The sequence below is a fragment of the Pleurodeles waltl genome, chromosome 3_1 (assembly GCF_031143425.1).
Source record: "Pleurodeles waltl isolate 20211129_DDA chromosome 3_1, aPleWal1.hap1.20221129, whole genome shotgun sequence".
Classification (NCBI taxonomy): Eukaryota; Metazoa; Chordata; class Amphibia; order Caudata; family Salamandridae; genus Pleurodeles; species Pleurodeles waltl.
In genome coordinates, this window is record NC_090440.1 from 107,999,380 (window position 1) to 108,022,553 (window position 23,174).

A 23,174-nucleotide genomic window follows, 5' to 3' on the forward strand; every position below is an offset into this window, starting at 1 on the left:
TTGTGCATGGTACAACCCACACTTATAAAGTTATAGTTAATTTAGTCTGGCCAGCAAGTTGACAACACTGTGTAAGGAGGTTCTCAGGTTATAATAAGTTCTGGGCATGGTGCAAATTATAACTTCAGTTTATAACTTTAAAGTAATAACTGTAACTTTTAAATTGCTAATGTTTGTATAGTTTAAGTTCATATAGTGGCATGTCGTAGAGTGGAGTGGCGTTGAGCAGAGTAGAGAGTTGTAGAGTGGAGTTTCGTAGAGTGGAGTAGAGTGTTGTAGACTAGTAGAGTGGACTGGCATAAATTTTCATAGAGTGGTGTAGCATAGAGTGGCATGGAGTGTAGTAGTAGAGAACAGTAGAGTAGTGTGCCATAGAGCAGAATGTTGTAAAGTGGCACAAAGGAAGCTGTGTAGAGTGGAGTCGGGGGTCGTAGAGTGACATAGATTTGAATAGATTGTTGTAGAGTTGCATAGAGTACAGTATGCAGGAAACTTCTCAAGACCTGGCTGTTCGAGCAGTAGCAGCACCTCCCCACTTTTTCTTCCCCCTCCCCTCCTCAGCACCTTGAGACCCTCATGAGTGAGTAGTGCGCTTTACAAATTCATGATTGATTGATGGATTGTAGAGTGTTGTAGAGTGGAGTGGCATAGAAGGGAGTAGAGTGCTGTAGAATGGAGAAGTGCAGAGTGGAGTAGAGTGTTGTACAGTGGAGTAGAGTGTAGTGTTGTAAAGTGGAGGATCATGTCGTAGAGTGGAGTGTCATGTCATAGAGTGAAGTGTTGTGCCCCAGAGTGGAGTGGCATGACTTGGAGTAACATAGAGTTGAGTGGCATGTTGTAGAGTAGAGTGGTGTGGTGTGTCATAGAGGTGGAGTGGGTTGTTTTTGAGTGTCATAGAGTAGAGGGGCATACAATGGAATGTACTGCTCTCAAGTGGTGTGGTGTAGAGTGGAATGGCGTGTCACAGATTTCAGTGGAGTGACAGAGTGGAGGTGAGTGTCATGGAATGTTGTGTTACACAGTGGAGTGTTGTTGAGGGGAATGTCATAGAGTGGAGTGTTGTAGAGTGCAATAGAGTAGAGTACAGAGTTGTACAGTGGAGTGTGGTATAGTGGAGTAGAACACCTTTGAGTGTCGTAGAGTAGAGTGGCATAGAGTGTTGTAGACTGGAGTGGCATAGACTGGTATAGAGTGGAGCAGCCTAGAGTGGAGTAGTGGACTAACGTGGAGTAGTGTGTCATAGAGTAGTGTGGAGTAAAATGGTGTGGAGTGGCATAGAGGGATTTGTGTAGAGTGGAAAAGAGTAGAATAGAGTGTCAGAGTGGAAGAGTGCAGTAGCATGTTGTTGAGCATGTCAGAGTGGAGGGGCATTGAGTATCATAGAGTGAAGTAGAATGTCGTAAAGTTGAGTAAAGTGGAGTGGCATAGAGTAGAGCGCCGTACAGTGTTGTGTCACAGATTGTCATGTTAAAGAATGTTGTGGTATAGAGTGAAGTGGCATAGTGTGGAGTGGTATAGAGTGAAGTGGCATAGAGTGGTGTTGAGTGGAATGGCATAGAGTAGAGTGGTACAAAGGAAGTGGCATGAGTGGAGTGCCGTGTCGTAGAGTGGAGTGCCATAAAGTAGAGTGGGGTGTCATAGAGTACAGTGGAGTGGTGTGTCAGAGTGGCATGTCATGCAGTGTCTTACAGTGGAGCAGAGTTGAGTGGCATGTCGTAGAGTGGAGTTACTCGTAATACAGTGAAGTGTTGTGTTGTAGAGTGTCATGATATAGTGTTGAGGCATACATTGGAGTGGCATAGAGTAGAGTGGCATATATTGGAGTTGCATAAAAGTGGTGTGGCATGACAGAGTGGACTGGAGTGGCATACAGTGGAGTGATGTGTCATACAGTAGAGTGAAGTGGTGTATTGTAGAGTGAAGTGGCATGGAGTGAAGTGACATGGAGTAGAGTGGCATAAAGTGGAGAGCATAGAGTGGAGAGGCATAGAGTGGAGAGGCATTGAGTAGAATATAGTGTTCTAGAGTGCAGTGGCATGAGTGTCATGTATATCATGGAGTGGTGTGGGATATCACAGAGTGGAGTGGTGTGTCATGGGGTGGAGTGGAGTTGAGTGGTGTGTCATAGACTGGAGTGGCATATCATGTAGTGGAGTGGCATACAGTGAAGTGGTATGTTGCATATTAGAGAGGAATGTCATTGAGTGGAGTGTTGCAGGGTGACATAGAATAGGGAACAGTATTGCACAGCAGAGCAGCATGGAGTGGAGTACAGTGTTGTGGGGTAGCGTGGAGTACAGTGTTGTACAGTGTGGTAGACTGGATTGTCATAGACTAAAGTGGAGTGGCATAGGGTAGAGTAGTGGACTAAAATGGAGTAGTGTGTAATAGAGTGGAGTAAAGTGGCATGGAGTGGCATAGAGGGAGTTGTGTAGAGTGGCGTAGAGTAGAGTACAGTATCATAGAGTGGAGTAGAGAGTTTGTAGAGCAAAGTAAAGTAGTGTAGAGTGTAATAAAGTATTGTGTCCTTGATTGTCATGTAGTGGAGTGTCATGGGGAGAGCCAGTGGAGTTGCGTACAGTGGAGTGGCATAGAGTGTCATTGCATAGAGTGGAGTGGAGTGGTGTAGGGGGATGTGGTATACAGTGGAGTGGCATAGAGTGGAGTGACACAAAGTGGAGTGGCATGTCCTAGAGTGGAGTGGTGAATCATAGTGGTGTGTTGTACATTGTCTTGCAGTGGAGGGGCGTAGAGTGAAGTGGCATGTCACACAGTGGAATCGCCTGTAATACAGTTGAGTATCATACAGTCGAGTGTCATGTTCTAGAGTGTTGCGGCACAGAGTACTGTGGAGTGGAATTCAATGGAGTGGTGTAAAGTGTCATGGCATAGAGTGGAATAAAGTGGCATGTCATAGAGTAGAGTGGAGTGGCATAGAGTGGAGTACAGTGTGCTAGAGTGGAGGGGTGTAGAGTATCATAGAGTTGCGTTGAGTGTTGTAGAGTGAAGTGGCATGGAGTTGAGTGTAATCAAATGTTGTGTCATACATTGTCATGACATAGAATGCCATGGTGGAGAGTGTTGTGTTGTTCAGCAGAGTTTCATAGAGTGGAATGGCATAGCGTGTCATGGCATTGAGTTTGTGGTTTAGGGTAGAGTGGTATAGATTGGAGTGGTGTATAGTGGAGTAGTGTGTTTTAGAGTAGAGTGGTGTGTCATAGAGTGGAGTGGTCTGGCATTTTACAGTGTCTTGCAGTGAAGGGGCGTAGAGTTGAGTGGCATAAAGTGTGAGGGGTATGTTGTGGAGTGGAATTGCATGTCGTACAGTGGAGTGTCATGTTGTAGAGTGTTGTGGTTGAGAGTGTTATGGCAAAGAGTGTTGTGGCATAGAGGGGGTGGTGCAGAGTGGGATGGTATAGAGTACAGTGGCATTGACTGCTTAACATAGAGTGGAGTGGCGTGCCATAGAGTTGAGTTGCATAGAATGGGGTGGCATGTCTTAAAATAAAGTGAAGTGGTGTGTCATACAGTGTCTTCAGTGGAGGGGTGTAGAGTGGAGTGTCATAGACTGGAGTACAGGGGCATAGGGTGGCGGCCTATACAGTGGCCTACACAATACACAATGATACATATATATTGAGTACTTTGATGACCCTGTCATGATTTTATGACACTGCCTGTATTGTTTTGCTGAATTTCTGAATTTTATGCGATAAGACAATCCACCTCAAGAACATTGTAGGATGTTGTTTACTTAATTATAACAATTCTGTAGTATGTTTATGTTGTTATTTAATGTCCGTCTTTACTGTTCACTTTCACTCGTGATCAAGGCACCCATCAGTGTTGAAACATGTTTAGTGTGTTGCCACGATAATTAATTGGATTTCATTTCCATGATGGGTGTGCGTATGATTCTCTCCTCATCGACAGAGTTTGATGTGAATTATATTTTGAGTCCCCTAAACTGAAAGCACTGCATTGGTAAGATGGGGTGTGAATAAATGAGGCATTAGAGTTTACTGATAGACTAAATGTCTGGATGCTCCTTGGATGCATTCAAGAAATCAATCCCTGTTTTAGATGTTTCATCCTCCAATTTTGAGGTTCCCAGGGTTGTTAATGAAAATGTCACAGGAAGATTTTGCAATTGTTCTTAAAACTCTCTTTCAAATCATAAACCAAAAAAATGCAAAGTGTTTTAGGGTGATGACAAACTACTTGTACATACAAGAGGAGCTAAAAAAATACAGAGCAAATGTTAAATTAAAAATGGTGTTGTTAAAGATTGTGTTTCTGAGATATTTACAAATGTGTTGTAAGATATATAGGTGGTCATTCTGACCCTGGCGGTCTTTGACCGCCAGGGCGGAGGACCGCGGGAGCACCGCCGACAGGCCGGCGGTGCTCCAATGGGGATTCCGACCGCGGCGGTAAAGCCGCGGTCGGACCGGCACCACTGGCGGGGTCCCGCCAGTGTACCGCGGCCCCATTGAATCCTCCGCGGCGGCGCAGCTTGCTGCACCGCCGCGGGGATTCTGACCCCCCCTACCGCCATCCAGATCCCGGCGGTCGGACCGCCGAGATCCGGATGGCGATAGGGGGGGTCGCGGGGCCCCTGGGGGCCCCTGCAGTGCCCATGCCACTGGCATGGGCATTGCAGGGGCCCCCGTAAGAGGGCCCCTACATGTATTTCACTGTCTGCTGCGCAGACAGTGAAATACGCGACGGGTGCAACTGCACCCGTCGCACAGCTTCCACTCCGCCGGCTCGATTCCGAGCCGGCTTCATCGTGGAAGCCTCTTTCCCGCTGGGCTGGCTGGCGGTCTGAAGGCGACCGCCCGCCAGCCCAGCGGGAAAGTCAGAATTACCGCCGCGGTCTTTCGACCGCGGAACGGTAACCTGACGGCGGGACTTTGGCGGGCGGCCTCCGCCGCCCGCCAAGGTCAGAATGAGGGCCATAATAATGTAATAACAATTTTATTTGGGGAAAATACAAAATTTAAAACATAATATTAGAAACGGGTCCAGCCAACAATTTTTCCCATCATCACCCTGTCTGTGAGGTCTATACAGCTTACTTCGTACTGGGAAACTATAACTTTAAATCTGTTTCCAATTTAGATATTTATGTTATCAGTAGTTAGAAAACATGGGTCACATGCATGAGCAGTGCATGAACACTATATAATATGGCTATGCTAATAACAGCAGTTGCATATGGTGTTCATTGGAAAAATGACACATGGTTTCATGAATATGTTAGAAACTGTTTTGCTAATTCCATGAGACATTTAGACACAATACATTATTAAAGTGGCAATGACACATGGCATTTACACTAGTAATCCTCCCTGGCCATCATGTTCTGGACCTTGTTGACTTTGACAATTATGCCATGTCAAGAGCACAGTATTCTGATGTTTCATTATGGAAATTAATTTAGATAATCTCAACTGGTATTCATTCCATGGTTAGGGTATATGAACGGCGAACAATTTCTATATCCCTCACTGAGATATATTGGTCTCATTAAATATTTGTGATAAACAAATATTTTTTTGGAACCAGAGCCACCTACAGTCTCTTATCATGCTTCATTCTGATTGTTTTCTTTTTCAGACCCGTGAAGAGTGGCAGTACGTCTTCCTGATTGCTGCACTAGTTCATTATGGAGGTGTTATATTCTATGGAATATTTGCCTCAGGTGACAAGCAGCCTTGGGCTGATCCAGAACAAACAAGTGATGAAAAGTGTGGGTTTATACATGAAGATGAACTTGCTGAAGAGACAGGGGACATTTCTCAAAGTTATATAAATTATGGCACCACAAAGTCTTATGGTGCTACTACAGACCAAGCCAATGGGGGTTGGCCTAGTGGATGGGACAAACGAGAAGAATTTGTACAAGAAGAAGCACAAGAACCATACCATTATAGGGAAGGAGAGGACTATTCTTAACAAAGCTAAATAGTAGATATATATCTATATTTTGTAGTGTTTGTGATTAAACTCATTGTGACTGTTTGCACAAAAATGTGGAGTAAACATTAAACACATTAAAAACCAGAGTATACTATCAAAAATTGAATCAGAAAATGTGAACATTAAAGTGCAATTTGTAAAATTTGTGAAACATTCTCATCTCCAATCAAGTATACCCCTTTGGAGCATTAGTTATTTCAAAGCTTCCTGGTTCAGCTTGTAATACTGAGTGGCTGCCTATAGTTTTACAAGCAGCCAAAACAATAAAAGCACAACGAACAAAATGCTACCAGGTGTAGCCAAATGAAACTCCTTAACTATTGATATTGCACTTATTCGTTTATTACACTGTTTTGGAAACTATGGACAGCTGATTGTGGTCAATGTATCTGTTTATTTTAAAGGACTGAAACTGTAGATTTAGCATCAAGTCAAGTCAAGTAATCAGAGAGCAATGTTTCCTCCTCATCCATGGAAGAATATCATTGCAAGCCCCATGCCAATTATAATAACTACGTTGGGGTAAAGGTAGAAATATGTAAAACAGCACATTGTGCAGCAAGATATATACACCTAAATTGTGCATGTGGCAACAATGTATAATTGGTTTTGGTTCCATTTTTACACATCACAAACAGTGACGCAAAAGATGTTTGAAAAATTTACTTCGTTTGTCATTGATATCAGACAATCAAGAACAAATAAAAATAAGTGGATTTGCCAATACAGCAATGCTTTAACAGTATATCAAATGCATCCCAGACATATATCACTTTTTATTATGCATTTGTTGTGCATTCCAGTATGAAAAACATTGTAAGTAATTTCAAAGCTTGACTTATCTTTATGTTGAAAAACCGTTAAGCACATTATTTTGACAGTGCAATAAAAATGTGAGCAACTGTGCAGCCATAAATGTATATTTGCTTGGCCCACTTGGCACAAATATTTATGCACTGAAGGTGCATTAAACCATTAATTCGGTATTGAACTAGCAGCATATGCAATTACAAATTCAGATTGAATTTGAACTCATATGTATTGGTTCTTGTAAAATACCACCATCATACCACTTCTTTGTGTCTTGGCAAATCTCACAGGTGTGGATTTACAAGTTCTGGGGAAGGCCTGCAAAATTTGAGTTTTAACTACAAACACAAATGTTTGTGGAAATTCACTAATTCAACTGCATACAGTTTATAACCTTGAAAATTTAATTGATATTTCAGGCTGTTAAAGAAGATGGGAATTGGTGGGTCTGTAGACAAAGGAGGTTCTTCACAAAAAAAGTATTCTCCCCTGGAAAAAAATCTAATTTCTGAGAACTAATTTGATCTTTATTTGTGAGTAGTGTTAAATGATATGATCAAAGAAATACATTATCAAAATTTACCCCTCAATATGGGGTAAAAATTATGTTCATATCTTCCTACAAAATACATTGTATTTATGTGTAGCTTTACCTAAATTAATTGTAGTAACACAAACTTGCTCACTTAAATCTGTAAAATAGTGGCGAAAATGTGCCATAAAGCTATTACCACACATTTCAAACAATTATAAAAGAGTAGATACTTATGGCATATATCACATCGTCCACACCTCAAGAGGAAGGAAGAAACAACATGCAAATCAATGAAGAAAATATGATTTGTGCGTCATTCTTTTTACCGTAATTTTAAATCCCAGTGTAATACCATTTCAGAGTATTTTTACCACCTCAGGCTCCTGTCCATTAGTTTTTGAACAGCATGCTGAATGAGTCCCTAGCAATTTAATATATGATGAACTGATTTTGCAAAGTTTACACGTTGCCACAAATTTAGGTTTGTAGGTACATTGTTTTCATAGTAAACAACGCAAGTTTTTGAATTAGTGCAATACTAAAATCTCACAATGTGAGAATTTTTTTACATCCCTGGTAGAATTCCTTGATACTGAAACATTTTGGATTTCTGTAAACTGTATAGCAAATTATAATAAACATTTGGTGTAAATGGCCTCCATTGCATATGCCAAATGAGTTCCTGAGATTCTCACAGTAATTTAGTGGTCAAAATATGTTGATTAAGGAATCTTATTTGTTCTCTTTTGCATTCTACATAAGGGGCTGAAACAACTCAATAAAATTAGCAACATTTGTGTATCAAGCAATAAGTTCATGCATTGTCACATTATTTTCATTTAGCTTGTTGTAGATGTTTTAAAATGCTGGAAGAAAAAAGATTATCCATAGTGGACATTTTTTCTTAATATGACCAATTCTCTGAATAAAACAAAAAACATATCACAATGAAAATTGGACCATTATCAATGTATGTATGTGATTCCTTCTGGATTTCTAAGCAGTTCTTTGTACTGTGCTAGGCGACAGAGTCCCCGCCAATGCAATACACAACTAGAACACTGAAAATCAAATGTAAATCATAGGTGACCTATTTGCTTTGTGCCTCAAAGTGATGTAAAATGTGATCATAGCTTTTGCTGTGTTTAATGAAAAGATGTGGACTGTGTCACTCTGTTTCTGCAAAAAGTGTTAATAAAATGCTCTATTTATCCTTTTATAAAAATAAGGTTCTTTATTTGGTCATTTATTTTAAATCTACCAAGAAGTCTCTTGTGCCCATCAGTGAAAGTGAAGTTTTGTTTAAAAAAAAAAAACTATACGCCCAAATTTAAAAAAATTTGGTGCAGGGCGTTTCATCCAGTATACTACCAAAATATAAATAAGCCAGTTGGACAGTCACAATGGCGGACGGATGCAACGTTGATGGCCCCAGACGCATCAGTCAATGTATAAATCAGGCGTTTAGTCAGCTAGTGGATCAGACGGGTTTTCTAAATTGCTCAAAACCTAAGCTACAATTAATTATGGGCAAACAAATATGCTCAATGCATGTCACCTGAAATTGCAGTTATTTTGAGCTGGACAAATTTGCAATCTTGTTTGATGTATGTGGTTTGAGATTTAGGGGCAGGTCTGCATGTCTCTTTATTTACAATGCAGTAACTTTATTTCATTTTCTTAGTTTCCCACGAGCTATGACTGCTTCCTGAATTATCCCTGCATGTTCGTAGCTCGCTGTAAGTGATTAAAGCATCCTTACATAATGCTGATGGGGACTGGGTTCATGACAATTCATTTGGTTAAGTGTTTGGGCTGTTGTAAATATGTACGTAAGTGAGGAATTGTACTGATTGTAACTGGACACTATGCATTGGCTATGGTGCAGGGTAAAGCTATGTGAATTTTGTTGGTAGGTGCCTCACTTTATTGAAATGATTGAAATGTGTGTGTTATGCATGCAGTATTCTGATCCTCCAAAATTCTAATTTACTACGAACCCAGACAATTTGTGAAATGGTTCATGCTGCACAACTTTCTTGCTGTCCTGTTCTTGGGTTTACAGAAACCTTGACTTATGCCATGTTAGGTTTGAATGACTCATCTAGACCGGTGTCATCCTCGTGATTGTGTGGTCCCTTGGCAAGATATACTTTAGAGGACCCTGGGCAGAACAACTGGGTTAAACACCATGGAATGGGTCCACAGGTGCCCTCCCAAGCCCCAGGAACAACCCCACCTCCACCAGAGGAACACCGGAGGATGGATGACCCCATCCATCGTAAGCCCGAGTAAGTATTCTTTTTCTATATTTTGTTTGACATTGGGGGCCCTAACGTGGGCTCCCCTGCATGGCAATGGGTGCAATGGCCATGCCCAGGGGACCACTGTCCCCTGTGCTGGCCACTGGGATGGTGGTCATGACTCCTGTCCTTTCTAAGACAGGAGTAATCTATTATGGATGGTTCTGCGTCCAACCAGCCTAGCATCATTTTTTGGTGTAAAACCCCCTTCCCCCATACCGCCACCCCACCCGGCTAATGTCATTTTCCCAGACGCTGGCCCACTCTTTGCTCCGGCTTGCAGGATTTCATAAATATGGCACCCAGCTGGCACTCTGGAATGACACAAGCCTGAGCTATACTTTTTGACGCAAAACTGAGTTTGCACAGTTTTGCATCAAAAATCACTTGGAGCCTGATTGAAGAATTCTAAACTATTCTCTAAACCTGAGTTACAAATAAAACTAGTGACAAGTACCTATTAGGTCCACACACTTTAATCTTCTGGTTATGTGCTGTTAGAAATTGGGTTTCTAGATGATAGAGTTATGCAGCCTGATCAAGCGGGGACCAGTACCCTAAGCAGGCTAAGTCACAAACATACTCTAAATTACCCGGTGCTCATCCTTTGGTAGCTTGCCACAGAGCAGTCAGGCTTAACTTAAGAGGCAATGTATAAAGTATTTGTGCAAGACATCAAACAGTAAAACAGTGAAAACACCACACAAAAAGATTTCACGCCTGGCTAGAACACTAGAACCTAATTTACTGAACAAAACAAGACCAAAACAACAAAAATTGAGAATAAGTAGAACTTGGGATATAGTCTATTGTTTCTACGCACTAAAATAGTGCGTAGAAACAAGAAGCGCCAACCGGGAATATCTGATTGCGCAGGACCAGGACAAAGTCTAAAGTTCAGGCCAACCGCAAAGAAGCACGGGCCGGCTGTAGGGACCCTGTTGGGCCTGCTGAACAAAAGTACATTAATCCTGGTTGCGTTGATGTCAAAGATGCGGGGAGCAGGCTGAAGCAATGCATCAGTGTTGAGCCCCACAGTTGTGGCGATGCATCAATTCCGACACAGTAGTGAAGATTTTCTCCATATACCAGCAGTGATGCGTCTGGTCCACAATGTAGTAGTTACAAACCCAATGCACTGAGGTTAATCTGCACTGGAGAGGCAATGCGTTGACTCCAATGATACAAGTGGGCCGCTGCACCTGTTCTGAGCCATACAACAGGGCGATGTGCTTGTTCTGATTCATGCAGTGGTAGCGATGCATTATTTCAGCTGTAGCAAACACCGTAAGCCAACTTCCAAGGTTCCAGAACTGGGGTAGCGCTACTTGTCAGGGTAGACTCACAGATGTAGATGTAGATGGGTTGGAAGTCTTTTATGTCCCTGAGACTTCAATCAGGAGGCCAGTCAGCTGGCCCTTTGAGTCACTCTGGGTTCTGGGTTAGAGAGATGCAGTTCCAGTCATTCTCACTCCCAGGCAAGAGGGCAGCAGGCAGCACAGCAAAGCAGCAGTCTAGCAGAGTGACAGTCCTTGTAGCATCTCAATAGTCCTTGTTCCTGCCAGAATATCCACAGGTCCTGAAGTGTACTGTCTTGGTGGTGTCAGAGGTCCAGTACATATGCCCAGTTTGGCCTATAAAGTGGATGAGACATAAAAGACAGGCCTTTGATGTGCACAGAGGTCCTGCCCTTCCTGCCCTGGTTCAATACTCACTACAGGGGGTATACAGCCTTTTTGTGGGGACCGGACACAGCCTATTCAGGTGTAAGTGAGGCTGTGGCCAGTTCCTCCCTCCCATCCTGCCAGAGTGGCCCATCAAGCCCCATCAAGTCACACCTAAGCTCCCATTGTGTGTAGCTGTCTAGGGGGAATACACAAAGCCCCACTGTCACTCAAACAAGTGATCACTAAATGGCTGAAGTAGGAAAATGCCACCGTTCTAAAAGTGACATTTTCAGAATTCCAATTTAAAATTCAACATCATCATAAGTTGTGATTTTAAATTGTGCTTCCAGAGAAACCAAACTTTGAAAAACTTACCTCTTCAATATTGTGAACTACACTTATATGTTTTAATAAGGTAACTCCATTGATAACCTATGGGAGAAATAGGCCTTGAAATAGTGAAAAATGACTTCGGAGATTTCAATAACTGGGACATATAAAACCTAAAAGGACATTTCCTGCCTTTTAACTATTTTTCAACCTGCTTTCTGGGTTTTTCCAAGTCTTACCTTAGGGGTGATAATATATATATATATATATATATATATATCAAACCAAGGCCCTTTCAGGGTTAGAGTGATGCATAAATTATGCAAAAAACAAAGGAGAACTCTGGGAAGTTCCCAATTTTAGGAGGAGAGCTGCTCTAGTAAGGAGCACCCTACAACACCAGCGACACTCTAAATTTGCTCACCTCAAATGTCTGCTTATCTAGCAAAGGCCATTTGTACAGCAAAATCTTTAAGCATAGGATTGACATAGTGTCATCCTCGCCGAGCTGTAAAATGACAAAAGCCATTTGCCACTCCAGGCACAGTATTACAGCTTTTGTCATTTTACAGCTCGGCGAGGATGACACTATGTCAATCCTATGCTTAAAGATTTTGCTGTACAAATGGCAAAAGACTTTGTCATTATCTAGCTCGGCGAGAGAGAGAGAGAGAGAGCTAGATAGATAGATAGATAGATAGATAGATAGATAGATAGATAGATAGATAGATAGATAGATAGATAGATAGATAGATATTCGGACATCATCCTTATGTTTAAGGAAAGCCTGGACACCGCCAAAGTGCTGCAAATTCATTTATTTATTTAGGGTTTCCCCTCCTTAGACATAAGGATGATCTCTGAATACTTTAGAGGTTTCAGGATCTCAGGGACTGCTGAGCTACAGCTTCCACATTCTGGAGAGTATTTTGGTATGTATATATATACGTGTGTGTCTGTGTGTGAAAAGGGAAGTTTTGGGCCAGGCAACATGGTATTTTTATCAGGACAACATGCAGTGTAAGCTGCTCATGCAAGCTTTGCAATGGTAGGCCTAAGTCAGGGTTTGGCACAATCAGTGTTGCAGGCCCACAATTAGCTTTTAATTTAGAGGCCCTGGGCACATGTAGTGACTTAGAATTAAATTGAATATAACAATTGGGATAAGCCAATATTAACATGTTTAGTGGAGAGAGCCCAAGCACTGTAGTGCTGGTTAGCAGTGGCAAAGTGCACATAGTCCTAAAGCCAGGAAAAACTAGGTCAGAAAAGTGGAGGAGGTAGGCAAAAATTTTGGGGGAAGACCACCCTAAAGCTGACAGGTCTAACACTTGCATAAATTACTACTCGTTCAACTCTAAGAATGACACCAAGGAGATGAATGCAAAGAGGTGCTCCAGACACATAACAACATTGTATCTTAAGGAAGGACATTAAAGCATTCTGATGTGGGGATTCCTGCTTTTGTTTGCAGTGTTTCCTCTGGATTATGTTAGTTTATGTTATTTCATGGTTGGTTATTTCTGTGTATTTTACTTCGTCTTTACTGTGTGCAATATCTGCATCTCGTTTGATTGGTTTCTTCACCGTGAAAGGAATATTTGCCCATTAGATGTAACATTCATTCAAATCAATGAAAGGGGGAACTGTTATACAGCGTCAATAAGTACTCAATAGACCCTTGTGATTTCTTCAGTTTACTAATAAATAGCATGACTATGTATTTGGAGACACAATAGTCAGCAATTTTGTACCCACGGTTTAGTGACGGATGTTGCTTACCATTCAGATGACAATTGACAGCATAATGCACAATTTACATTGTTTAGTAGGGGAGAGGATGTGACATAACGGCCAGAGCTGCCGCCTTTGAAAGTAGAGAACCAGGTTGGAGCTTTGGTGGGGCTCAACATCCTGAAATTCTGGGCAACTCACTTAATCCCGGAGCCTAAATAAAAAAAAAAATGTCCTTGTGCAATGTAGCTGGTGCTCATGTAAAGAGCTCCAATACCTTCGGGACGAGATCACGATATATATAAACTGCAAAAAAAAGTGGGCAGCTGCACCAAAATTAGATATAGCAGATTCAACTGTAAAAAATATTCCCATTGTCTGTGCCTTGGTGGTATCATGAGAGTCACAGTTTCACAATGGTGACAATATTACAGTTTGTTTCCAATAGCGACAATTCAGTAATTACCTGTAAATAAATGCAAGTAAATAAAAAGTCTGACTGACTAAATATATTGTGTAGCTTTAATTATTGACTGAAAACGCTTTTAGAAAAGAAATACTCTGTGCCTTAATTCGTGCATCAATTCTTATACACAACCAGAATACTACATTTTGAGTGACAGATTTCTAAGAGTTGTAAAAAGATCTGTACATTGGCATGAGTTGTGAGGAGTGTAGGATCCTCATGTTCTGTTTGGTTCAAATAATGTACACATTTTGTCCACACACCCTTCCACAGAACTGTCAAAAGATGCAATCTTCTGTGTACTTCTGGCGTTGTAATTCATTCAGGAATAAAGACATGAACAAATGCAATTCCCAGTCCCTGAGGTCAGATAAATCTCTGCTGTGTAACAGAAACCAGTGCTTACAACAATTTAGTAGACTGATATCGGCAGGGACAATTACAGCCTAATTGGATTTTGAAATATTTGACAGGCCTGGCAGCACATAGTAAAGGAAGAAAAAAAACCTCCTGATTTAACCAGTGGATGTTGAAAAAAGCATATTGAGCCTGGTTAGCAAAACTGCCTTAAATTCACAAAGCCATACTGGGTTATTTTGACCATGCAAAGTACCAAGATTAAATTTGCAAAGATATTTTGCTGTTCATAAGTGATACTATGAATCGCAACGGGCATATTGCAATCCCTTTTGGGTCGCTGTTCTGAGCAAAAGCTTTTAAAAGCACCTCCTGCAGAGTTCCTTGTGGCCCAGGTTTTAGGCAACAATAGACATATCAAGATAACTCCTGTGATTAATGTGCCTGCTAGATGAGAGATGAGTCTTCGTCTAGTGGCATTGTTGACTCGCCCTAAAGTAGTGCAGTGTTAATATGCCTGCTGCAAAGGACAGATCTGTATTTTCTGTAGATAGCTGAGTGGATTAGTAAAACCAGCCTTTATCAGTACTTTAAAACTGTGACTGGCAGATTACACTATGCCAGTCACATTGAGCCCCAGATTTAGGTTAAAGTCACGAAATGCAGAGTAGCAGTACACAGCTTCATATCTCCTAAGAAGATGCCCTATTCTGCTCTCTCCCTGAGCTGGCGGGCTTTTGGCTGCCATGTGCCAGTACAGACACCCTTGCATAATGCTGCATGCAAAACTATGCTTTAAGGTGTTTCCTTTGTATGTGTGATGTACTATGCAGCACACATACAAAATGTGAAAACCAGGGAGAAATTAAAATATTTTTGTTTGTTATGCCTGCCTCTAGAACATCAGTGCACCACACAAGGAACGCCCTCTTAACACAGAGTAATGCAAGAAAGCTCATTGTGCAGCTTTGCATTTCTATGGATTGCAATCCAACGCAAATCACAATTTGCACCCCATCCAAGCAGGGACCCTCACTCTAGTCAGGGTAAGGGAGTGACACAGCTAAGATAGCCTCTATTCGCCCCCTTGATAGATTGGTTCAAGGAGTGAAGCTTATCTCAGAGGCAATGTGTAAAGTATGTTTATACACACACACACACAAACACACACACACACACACAGTAACACAGTGAAAACGCCACAAAAGTACTCCACATCAATTTAGAAAAATAGCCTATATTTATCTTAGTCAAACAAGACCAAAAATCTAACATACCCAAGTAAAGATTTGAATATTCAAAGATTAAGGGCCTGATTCTAACTTTGGAGGACGGTGTTAAACCGTCCCAAAAGTGGCGGATATACCACCTACCGTATTACGAGTTCCATAGGATATAATGGACTCGTAATACGGTAGGTGGTATATCCGCCACTTTTGGGACGGTTTAACACCGTCCTCTAAAGTTAGAATCAGGCCCTAAATGTGGTATAATGCTGAGAAACACAATTGCTCCAATGGGGCTGTCACAATGACTTGAGGGAGTCACTTCCAACAGCCTGGTGCCACCCGACGCAACTCCGCCACGTAGTCGTGTAGTGCCCGGTCACTTTACCTTAGAAAACGATGATGAAACAAAGACATTGCGCGGAGTTGGGGCGTGAGGAGTCACTAGAGCTGGTGCGGCCGTGGTTCCTTACTACCACCAGGGGGGTAAGGTTTCTGCTCCTTACTGCTAGATGGGGAGGTAAGGCATCGGTGCCTTATAGTTGCAGAGGAGGTGATGCAGCACTGGCAGCGAGGCGTTGGTTCTTTAACCCCTCATTGCCTAGGACGTAACTGTTACATCCAGATAGGGGCCCATGGGGGAAGCACTAGTGCTCCCCCCTGGGGCCTGGCACCCCCATCCCCTGGGCAGGGATGGAAGGGGAATCACTTGCCCTTCCACCCCCAACCCCCACGGCGTCTGATGACATCCGTGCACGATCGTACGCTGACCTTATTAGAGGCACCTCCCACGCGGATCGGAGAAGAAATGCAAAAGCATTTCTCCTCCGATCACGTGGAGGTGGCGAGAGAGGCATGAAAGGAGAGGAAAGGCCTTTCCTCTACTTTCATGTCTCTCTCAGCATTTCATTGCGATTGGGCAGCAGAAATGCCACTAGACACCAGGGGGGTTGAGGGGGGCAGAAACCGCTAGACACCAGGGATCATTTATTTTTTGTTTTCTGTATGTGGGGAGTGACCCCTTACGCAAGGGTTGCTCATTTGCGTGGCAAATGCACTTTTAGGCCATTTCTGCCACCCTTGGGGGCAGATCGGCCTATTTTAAACCACTAGACAACAGGGAGTTTTATTTTTTATTTATGTTTATACATAAGGGGAGAAATTTTTTTTTAGGCCTTTTCTGCCATTGGACTATTATAATTAGGCAGATCTGTCCCTGGACACCACGATATTTTTTTTTATGTTTACTTTTTTAAAAAAAATATATGGGGAGCGTCCCCTTAGGCAAGGGTCGCTCCCCTGGGCGGGAATTTGTATTTAGGCCATTTCTGCCCTCCTTGGGGGCAGATCGGCCTCTTTTTATTAGACCAACCTGCCCCCAAGGGGGGCAGAAACCACTAGACACCAGGGATTTTTGTTGTTGTCGGTTTCACATGAGGGGAGCGACCCCTTAGGGAAGGGGTGGCGCCCCTGGGGGGGGCAAATTTGTTGTAGGCCATTTCTGCCCCCTTGGGGGCAGATTGGCCTATTGTAATTAGCCGGATATGCCCCCACGGGGGCAGAAAACCCCAGACACCAGGGGTTTTTTTTGTTTATTTTATTTTCATTTTTTTATAAGTGAGGAGTGACCCCTTAGGCAAGGGTCACTCCCCTGGGGGGCAAATTGTCTTTAGGCCATTTCTGCCCCATTGGCCTATTTTTGGAAGGCCCATCTGCCCCTAAGGGGGGCAGAAACCACTTAGGAACCAGGGATTGGTGTGTGTGTGTATGTGTGTGTTTTGTTTGGGGGGGCAGCCCCTTGGGCAAGGGTCACTTCCCATGGGGGGCACATTACTGTCGGCAATATCTGCCCCTGTGGGGGAGATCAACCTATTTTTGGAAGGCTCATCTGCCCCAAGGGGGGCGAAAGCCCACTGGAGACCATTGAAGATTTCTTTCCAAAATAAGTGGATGGGGGTATGGCTATACCCCCACCCCAAATAAATGGGGCCAAAGTTGTCCTGCCCACTGGTGGGCAGATGGGGCAATTAACCCAGATGCACTCCCCAGGGGGTCAGAAAGCATACTAGATGCCAGGGAATGAAAAGAAAAAAAATAGTGGGGTAGTGGCTCCCAACCAATATGGGCCTGGTTATGCCCTCACCTCAACTGAAGGGGGTAACAGTCTTTCAGCTCTCCCCCACACACTAAAACATCTTATCCCACAGCAAGCAAGAGGACATTTGATTACTTTAGGTTTTGGTTTTACATTTGGACCATGAGAGCTTGGCTAACTCTCAAAATCGTCCCACTTGGAATGGTGAGGGCTGCACTTTTTGGACTTTGGGATGCAGTCATGTAGAAAAATCCACAAGAACTAGACACATCTGAATACTAAACATCTGGGTGATTCCAGGGTGGTGTGCTTCACATGCACCCTGCTCCATTTTCTTTCCCACAATGCCCTGCAAACCTTCAACTATGCTTGAAATCACACATTTTTCCCACATTTTTGTGATGGAACCTTCCGGAATCTGCAGGAATCCACAGAATTCCTACCACCCAGCATTGTCTCATCTATACCGATAAAAATTCTGCTGCACTTGTCAGCCTAAAATAGGTTTTTTTCCAACTGCCCTATTGGCCCCGCTTTGGTTCCCCCAAAAAACAATTTTGGGCTGACAAGTGGGGTAGAATTATTATCAGTATAGATGAGACAATGCTGGGTGGTAGGAATTTTGTGGATTCTTGCAGATTCCGGAAGGTTTCATCACAAAAATGGGGACAATTGTGTGATTTCCAGCAAAGTTGGAGGTTTTCAGGGCATTGTGGGTAAAAAAAATGGTGCAGGGTGCATGTGAAGCACACCACCCTGGACTCACCCAGATGTTTAGTTATCAGATGTGTCTATGTCTTGTGGATTTTTTTACATGGCGGCGTCCCAAAGTCCAAAAAGTGCAGCTCTCACCTTTCCACATGGGACGATTTTGAGAGTTAGCCAAGCTCTCATGGCCCAAATGTAAAACCAAAACCCAAAACAATCAAATGTCCTCTTTCTTGCCGTGGGATAGGATGTTTTAGTGTGCAAGGGAAGAGCTGAAAGACTGTTACCCCCTTCAGTTGGGGTGGGGTATAACCAGGCCCATAATGGTTGGTAGCCACCACCCCACTATATTTTTTGTATTCCCTGGCATCTAGTAGACTTTCTGCCCCCCGGGTGTGGATCGGGGGTAATTGCCCTATCTGCCCACTGGTACCCATTTATTTGGGTTTGGGTATGGCCATACCCCCACCCTCTTATGTTGGAAAACAAATCTTCCCTGGTCTCTGGTTGGCTTTCTGTCCCCCCCCCCTTGGGGGCAGATGGGCCTTCCAAAAATAGGCCGATCTGCCCCCGGGGGCAGATATGGCCAACCGTAATATGCCCCCATTTGGAGCGACCGTTGCCCAAGGGGCTGCCCCCCCAAACAAAACACACACACCAATCCCTGGTGCCTGAGTGGGGGCAGAAATGGCCTAAAAACAATTTTCCCTCCCCCCCAGGGAGCGACCCTTGCCTAAGGGGTCACTCCTCTTATCAATATACATTTTTTTTAAAATCCCTGGTGTCTAGTGGCTTTGGCCTAATTAATATAGGCCAATCTGCCCCCGAGGGGTGCAGAAAAGGCCTAGTAAAAAAATTGCCCCCGGGGAGCGACCCTGGTCTAAGGGGTTGCTCCCCTTATCAATATAAATACATTTTTAAAAATCCCTGGTGCCTAATGGCTTCTTCCCCCTCTGGGGGCAGATCGGCCTAATTAATAAAGGGGAGCAAACCTTGCCTAAGGGGGCCACCCCCCTTATCAATATAAATACATTTAAAAAAAATCCAGGTGTCTAGTGGCTTCTGCTTCCCCCCCGGGGGCAGATCAGCCTAATTATTATAGGCTCATCTGCCTCAAGGGGGGGCAGAAAAGGCCTCAAATAAAATGCCCCCCTTGGGGAGTGGGCCTTGCCCAAGGGGCCGCTCCCCTCATGACAATTTAAAAAAATTAAATAATAATTCCCTGTGTCTAGTGGCTTCCTGCAGCATGATCGATATGCAATTGTGCTGCAGGAATGCACAGAGAGACATGAATAGGGAAGGAAAAGCCTTTCCTTCCCTTTTCATGCCTCTCTGCCTCTCCTGCTCCCCGTACCAAGGAGAAACTAATCAGTTTCTCCTTAGTCCCAGCCCAACTGGAGTTGACCGCTGATGAGGTTGGCGCTCATTGGTGCTGGGGGAGTGGGGGGTTGGAGGTGGAAGGGGAAGCGATTCCCCTTCTATCCTTGACCTTGGGGGGGTGGAGGGGTGGCTAGCGCTCCCCCGAGGGCCAGGCCCAGGACGTAATGGTTACGTCTGTGGTGCTTGAGCGCCGCAGCCACGGACATAACCATTACATCCTTGGTGGGAAAGGGGTTAACAACGCTGCCTTTGCAATATCTTAGGGCCGGATTTAGAATTTGGTGGATTTGTACTCCATCACAAGCATGACAGATATACTGTCAGCCTTATTGTAAGAGCACTCTTATTTTTTGAGGAAGAACTGTCTGCCAACCTCTAAATCGAAGTTTTAGTTGGTTGACTCACAGGCTACATGTTGACACAGAGCACAGAACAGGGCTGTACAATTATATTTTGCTTAGAACCACCTCGGGCTTTTTTTGCCCGTGATGCAGTGCATTAGCCTAAATTCTCCTCTGCATGTCAACAAATTTGCCATGTTTCCCTTACAATGCAAGAATTTTGCTCACTTTTACCATGCCTTTTTATATTTCTGGTTCTATCTCCTCTCTTATAGATCCTTGCTAATGATTGTGTACAGGATTCTCTTTTTCTATAAACCCATGTTCTTGTAAAACTCTTCATTGCTTTATAGTTTGGTTCACACTCCAGTATGTTGCATACATAACATGACACAGTGAAACAGTACTTTATTCCTACTTATAAAATATTTAACAAATGAACCAATTTTCGTTTAGTTATATTTGATCATTCATCAAGTTTCTGAACCTCACTGTCTGACTTACTTCAATTGAGAAGAAATGCAAGAAACCAGTTTCCTGAAACAAGTTAAATAAACCTGAGTTACTGCCAAAATGTCAAAATGCAGAATGAAAAATATACTCAAAAGCCAGGCTCCCCTCACAAGCACAATAAACAAGCAAATGTGTCCTACAAGGTCAGTCCTTAAGATCCTTTTAACAAAGGCATGCTGAATCACTTAAACAGTTGTCCTACAGACCTCTTTTTCATACTATGACATTCCTTTGTAAATTGGTCCCAAAACATCTAAAATGAGAATACATGTAATGTTCAGGGAGTAGTTATTTACAATCAGAGGCATTATCCCTGGAAGGAAAAGAAGCTCAGTATAATTCCTTGACATTTTAAACTCATCAGCAGCATCTGTGAACAGGAAGGACAATCCACAAATTAATTCATAGCAAAAGCATTACCCACACAGTACGTTTTCTATATTTCAATAATTTATCTGTTCAGTTCTAGACTGTACGCCTCATCCATTCCTTTGTCTCATAGTTATGCACAACATCAGAACAAGTTATTTGTTAAATATTATTCAGAGTGCTTCCATTTTGAGAAAATTGTCACATTTGGAACCAGTTTGATTTTTTTCTTGATTTTTTTACGTGGCTTTGAAATTTGGATTAGAGGTGAACAACAACTGACAATTCACATTAGATGTTTTAAAAACAAATATATGAGGTTATATAGTCATATAAATGTGGTTGATTATGTGTTTGTCATCTATAAATGTAGTACAGTCTAAAGATCTGCTGAAGTAAAAAGAAATAGTTTCTGGTTATCTGTTTTTGGTTCACCTGTATTTCGAATATGAATGATTTCTTGTGTTGTGAGCCTTGCTGCATCTGATGCAGTCTGACCCAAGGTTTTGTACATTTGTGTGTAGGCACTTGTGCATCATGTAAAAGAGTCTGAAAGGAGTTATCCACTTTATAGAGGGCCCCACTTTATAGAGGGCTCCGTCAATGTCACTGTGACCACAATTAATCACCAGTGACCTTCATTATTCGATTTTGCTTCCTTGCTCTAGTGCTCATTTTTTGATCTTCCAAGGAAAAGCTGTTTGTTTTTTGTGTATTTATGGTCAATTGTTACCTCAAATGGTACATTTTATGGACATTTTTAATGGGAAAGGTGTGTATTTAAATTAAGTGGGTGAATGGCATATGCCAGTGTAATTTAAATTTCGGAGAGCCCTAGCAAACATCAACAAATGTAAACAAAGAAGCGCCTGATTTGGTAAACACCTTAATCATTTGTTGAACGCAAATTAAGGGTTGCAAAAACGGATTATGCCATAATACTAGATCCACAGGCTACCTACCTTCATTCTGTATTAATCAGAGGATGTCTCCATTTACAAGAATTGGAACATCAGGAAAGCAAGTGACCTAAAAGATAAACATCTGTAACTTTGAGGCCACAATAGAAGTGAAGTGCTGCTTTCAACCTCTTGAGAGTGTAGTTGTGACTCTGAATCAAGAAACATGAACAACTGCAGAGGCACTAACAACCATTGGTATTACAGTTGCCTGCTACTAAACCCACATCACCAACAACATCACATTCATTTCGAGCAGCTGCCTTGGGTTGGATTTTGAATATTCCAAGATTTTAATCAAGCACACAGGTGCAGGCAACTCTAAAATAGAAAATGTCCGAGTATGATGATAGAGAAGGTGGCACAAGACTATTTGGATGACCAAACACAAATGTAATTGGATCAAAGCTGTTGACCTGCTGGTATGGGAAAATGAAACAGTGGCCAGAGCTCAGTAGACAGGGAACAAAGTGTTTTGCATGTCCTGTAGCCCGGGAATCCACGAAGTGGGTATTTAATGTTCATGGACAATTATCACAGTCAGAAGGACCTGTCTCCTTCCTCAAAATGTTGAGAGATTGACAATGATTAAAATGAACAAACACTTCGGGGCATATTTATACTCTGTTTGCGCCGGATTTGCGTCGGTTTTTTTTACGCAAATCCAACTCAAAGCTAACTCCATATTTATACTTTGGCGTTAGACGCGTCTAGCGCCAAAGTTCTTGGAGTTTGCGTCATTTTTTAGCGTGGACACCTACCTTGCGCTAATTATATGCAAGGTAGGCGTTCCCGTCTAAAAAATGACTCCCAGGCCTGTGCGCCTTATTTAAACTCCTGTGGAAAAATGACGCACAGCAGTGGGTGGGCCTTAAAAAATGACGTCCAGCCGCGTTTGCGTAATTTTTTAACGCCTGCTCAGGGCAGGCGTTAAGGGACCTGTGGGCTCGGAAGGAGCCCAGAGGTGCCCTCCCATGCCCCCAGGGACACCCCCTGCCACCCTTGCCCACCCCAGGAGGACGCCCAAGGATGGAGGGACCCACCCCAGGGACATTAAGGTAAGTGCAGGTAAGTATATTTTTCTGTTATTTTTTTGTGGCATAGGGGGGCCTGATTTGTGCCCCCCTACATGCCACTATGCCCAATTACCATGCCCAGGGGACATAAGTCCCCTGGGCATGGCCATTGGGCAAGGGGGCATGACTCCTGTCTTTGCTAAGACAGGAGTCATGTCAATGGCGTCTGGGCGTAAAAAAAAAATGGCGCAAATCGGGTTGAGGCAAGAATTTTGCCTCAGCCTGACTTGCCCCATTTCTTGACGCCCAAGCTCCATTTTCCCCTACGCCGGCGCTGCCTGGTGTGAGTCATTTTTTTTTTACGCACACCACTCCGCAGC

The 23,174-nt window shown here is 43.0% G+C and overlaps 1 protein-coding gene and 1 long non-coding RNA gene across 3 annotated transcripts in view; one reads left to right on the forward strand and one right to left on the reverse strand.

Annotated features, from left to right (window-relative positions):
- Positions 1-8,558, forward strand: part of SLC17A6 (solute carrier family 17 member 6) — a 281,370-nt gene extending 272,812 nt beyond the window's left edge. The window contains exon 12 of the mRNA XM_069221946.1: positions 5,623-8,558. Coding sequence (XP_069078047.1) covers positions 5,623-5,961 — 339 coding nt within the window. The 3' untranslated portion in view covers positions 5,962-8,558. The remainder of the gene's footprint in view (positions 1-5,622) is intronic.
- Positions 1-23,174, reverse strand: part of LOC138283822 (uncharacterized) — a 66,206-nt gene that overhangs the window by 1,731 nt on the left and 41,301 nt on the right. The window lies entirely within an intron of this gene.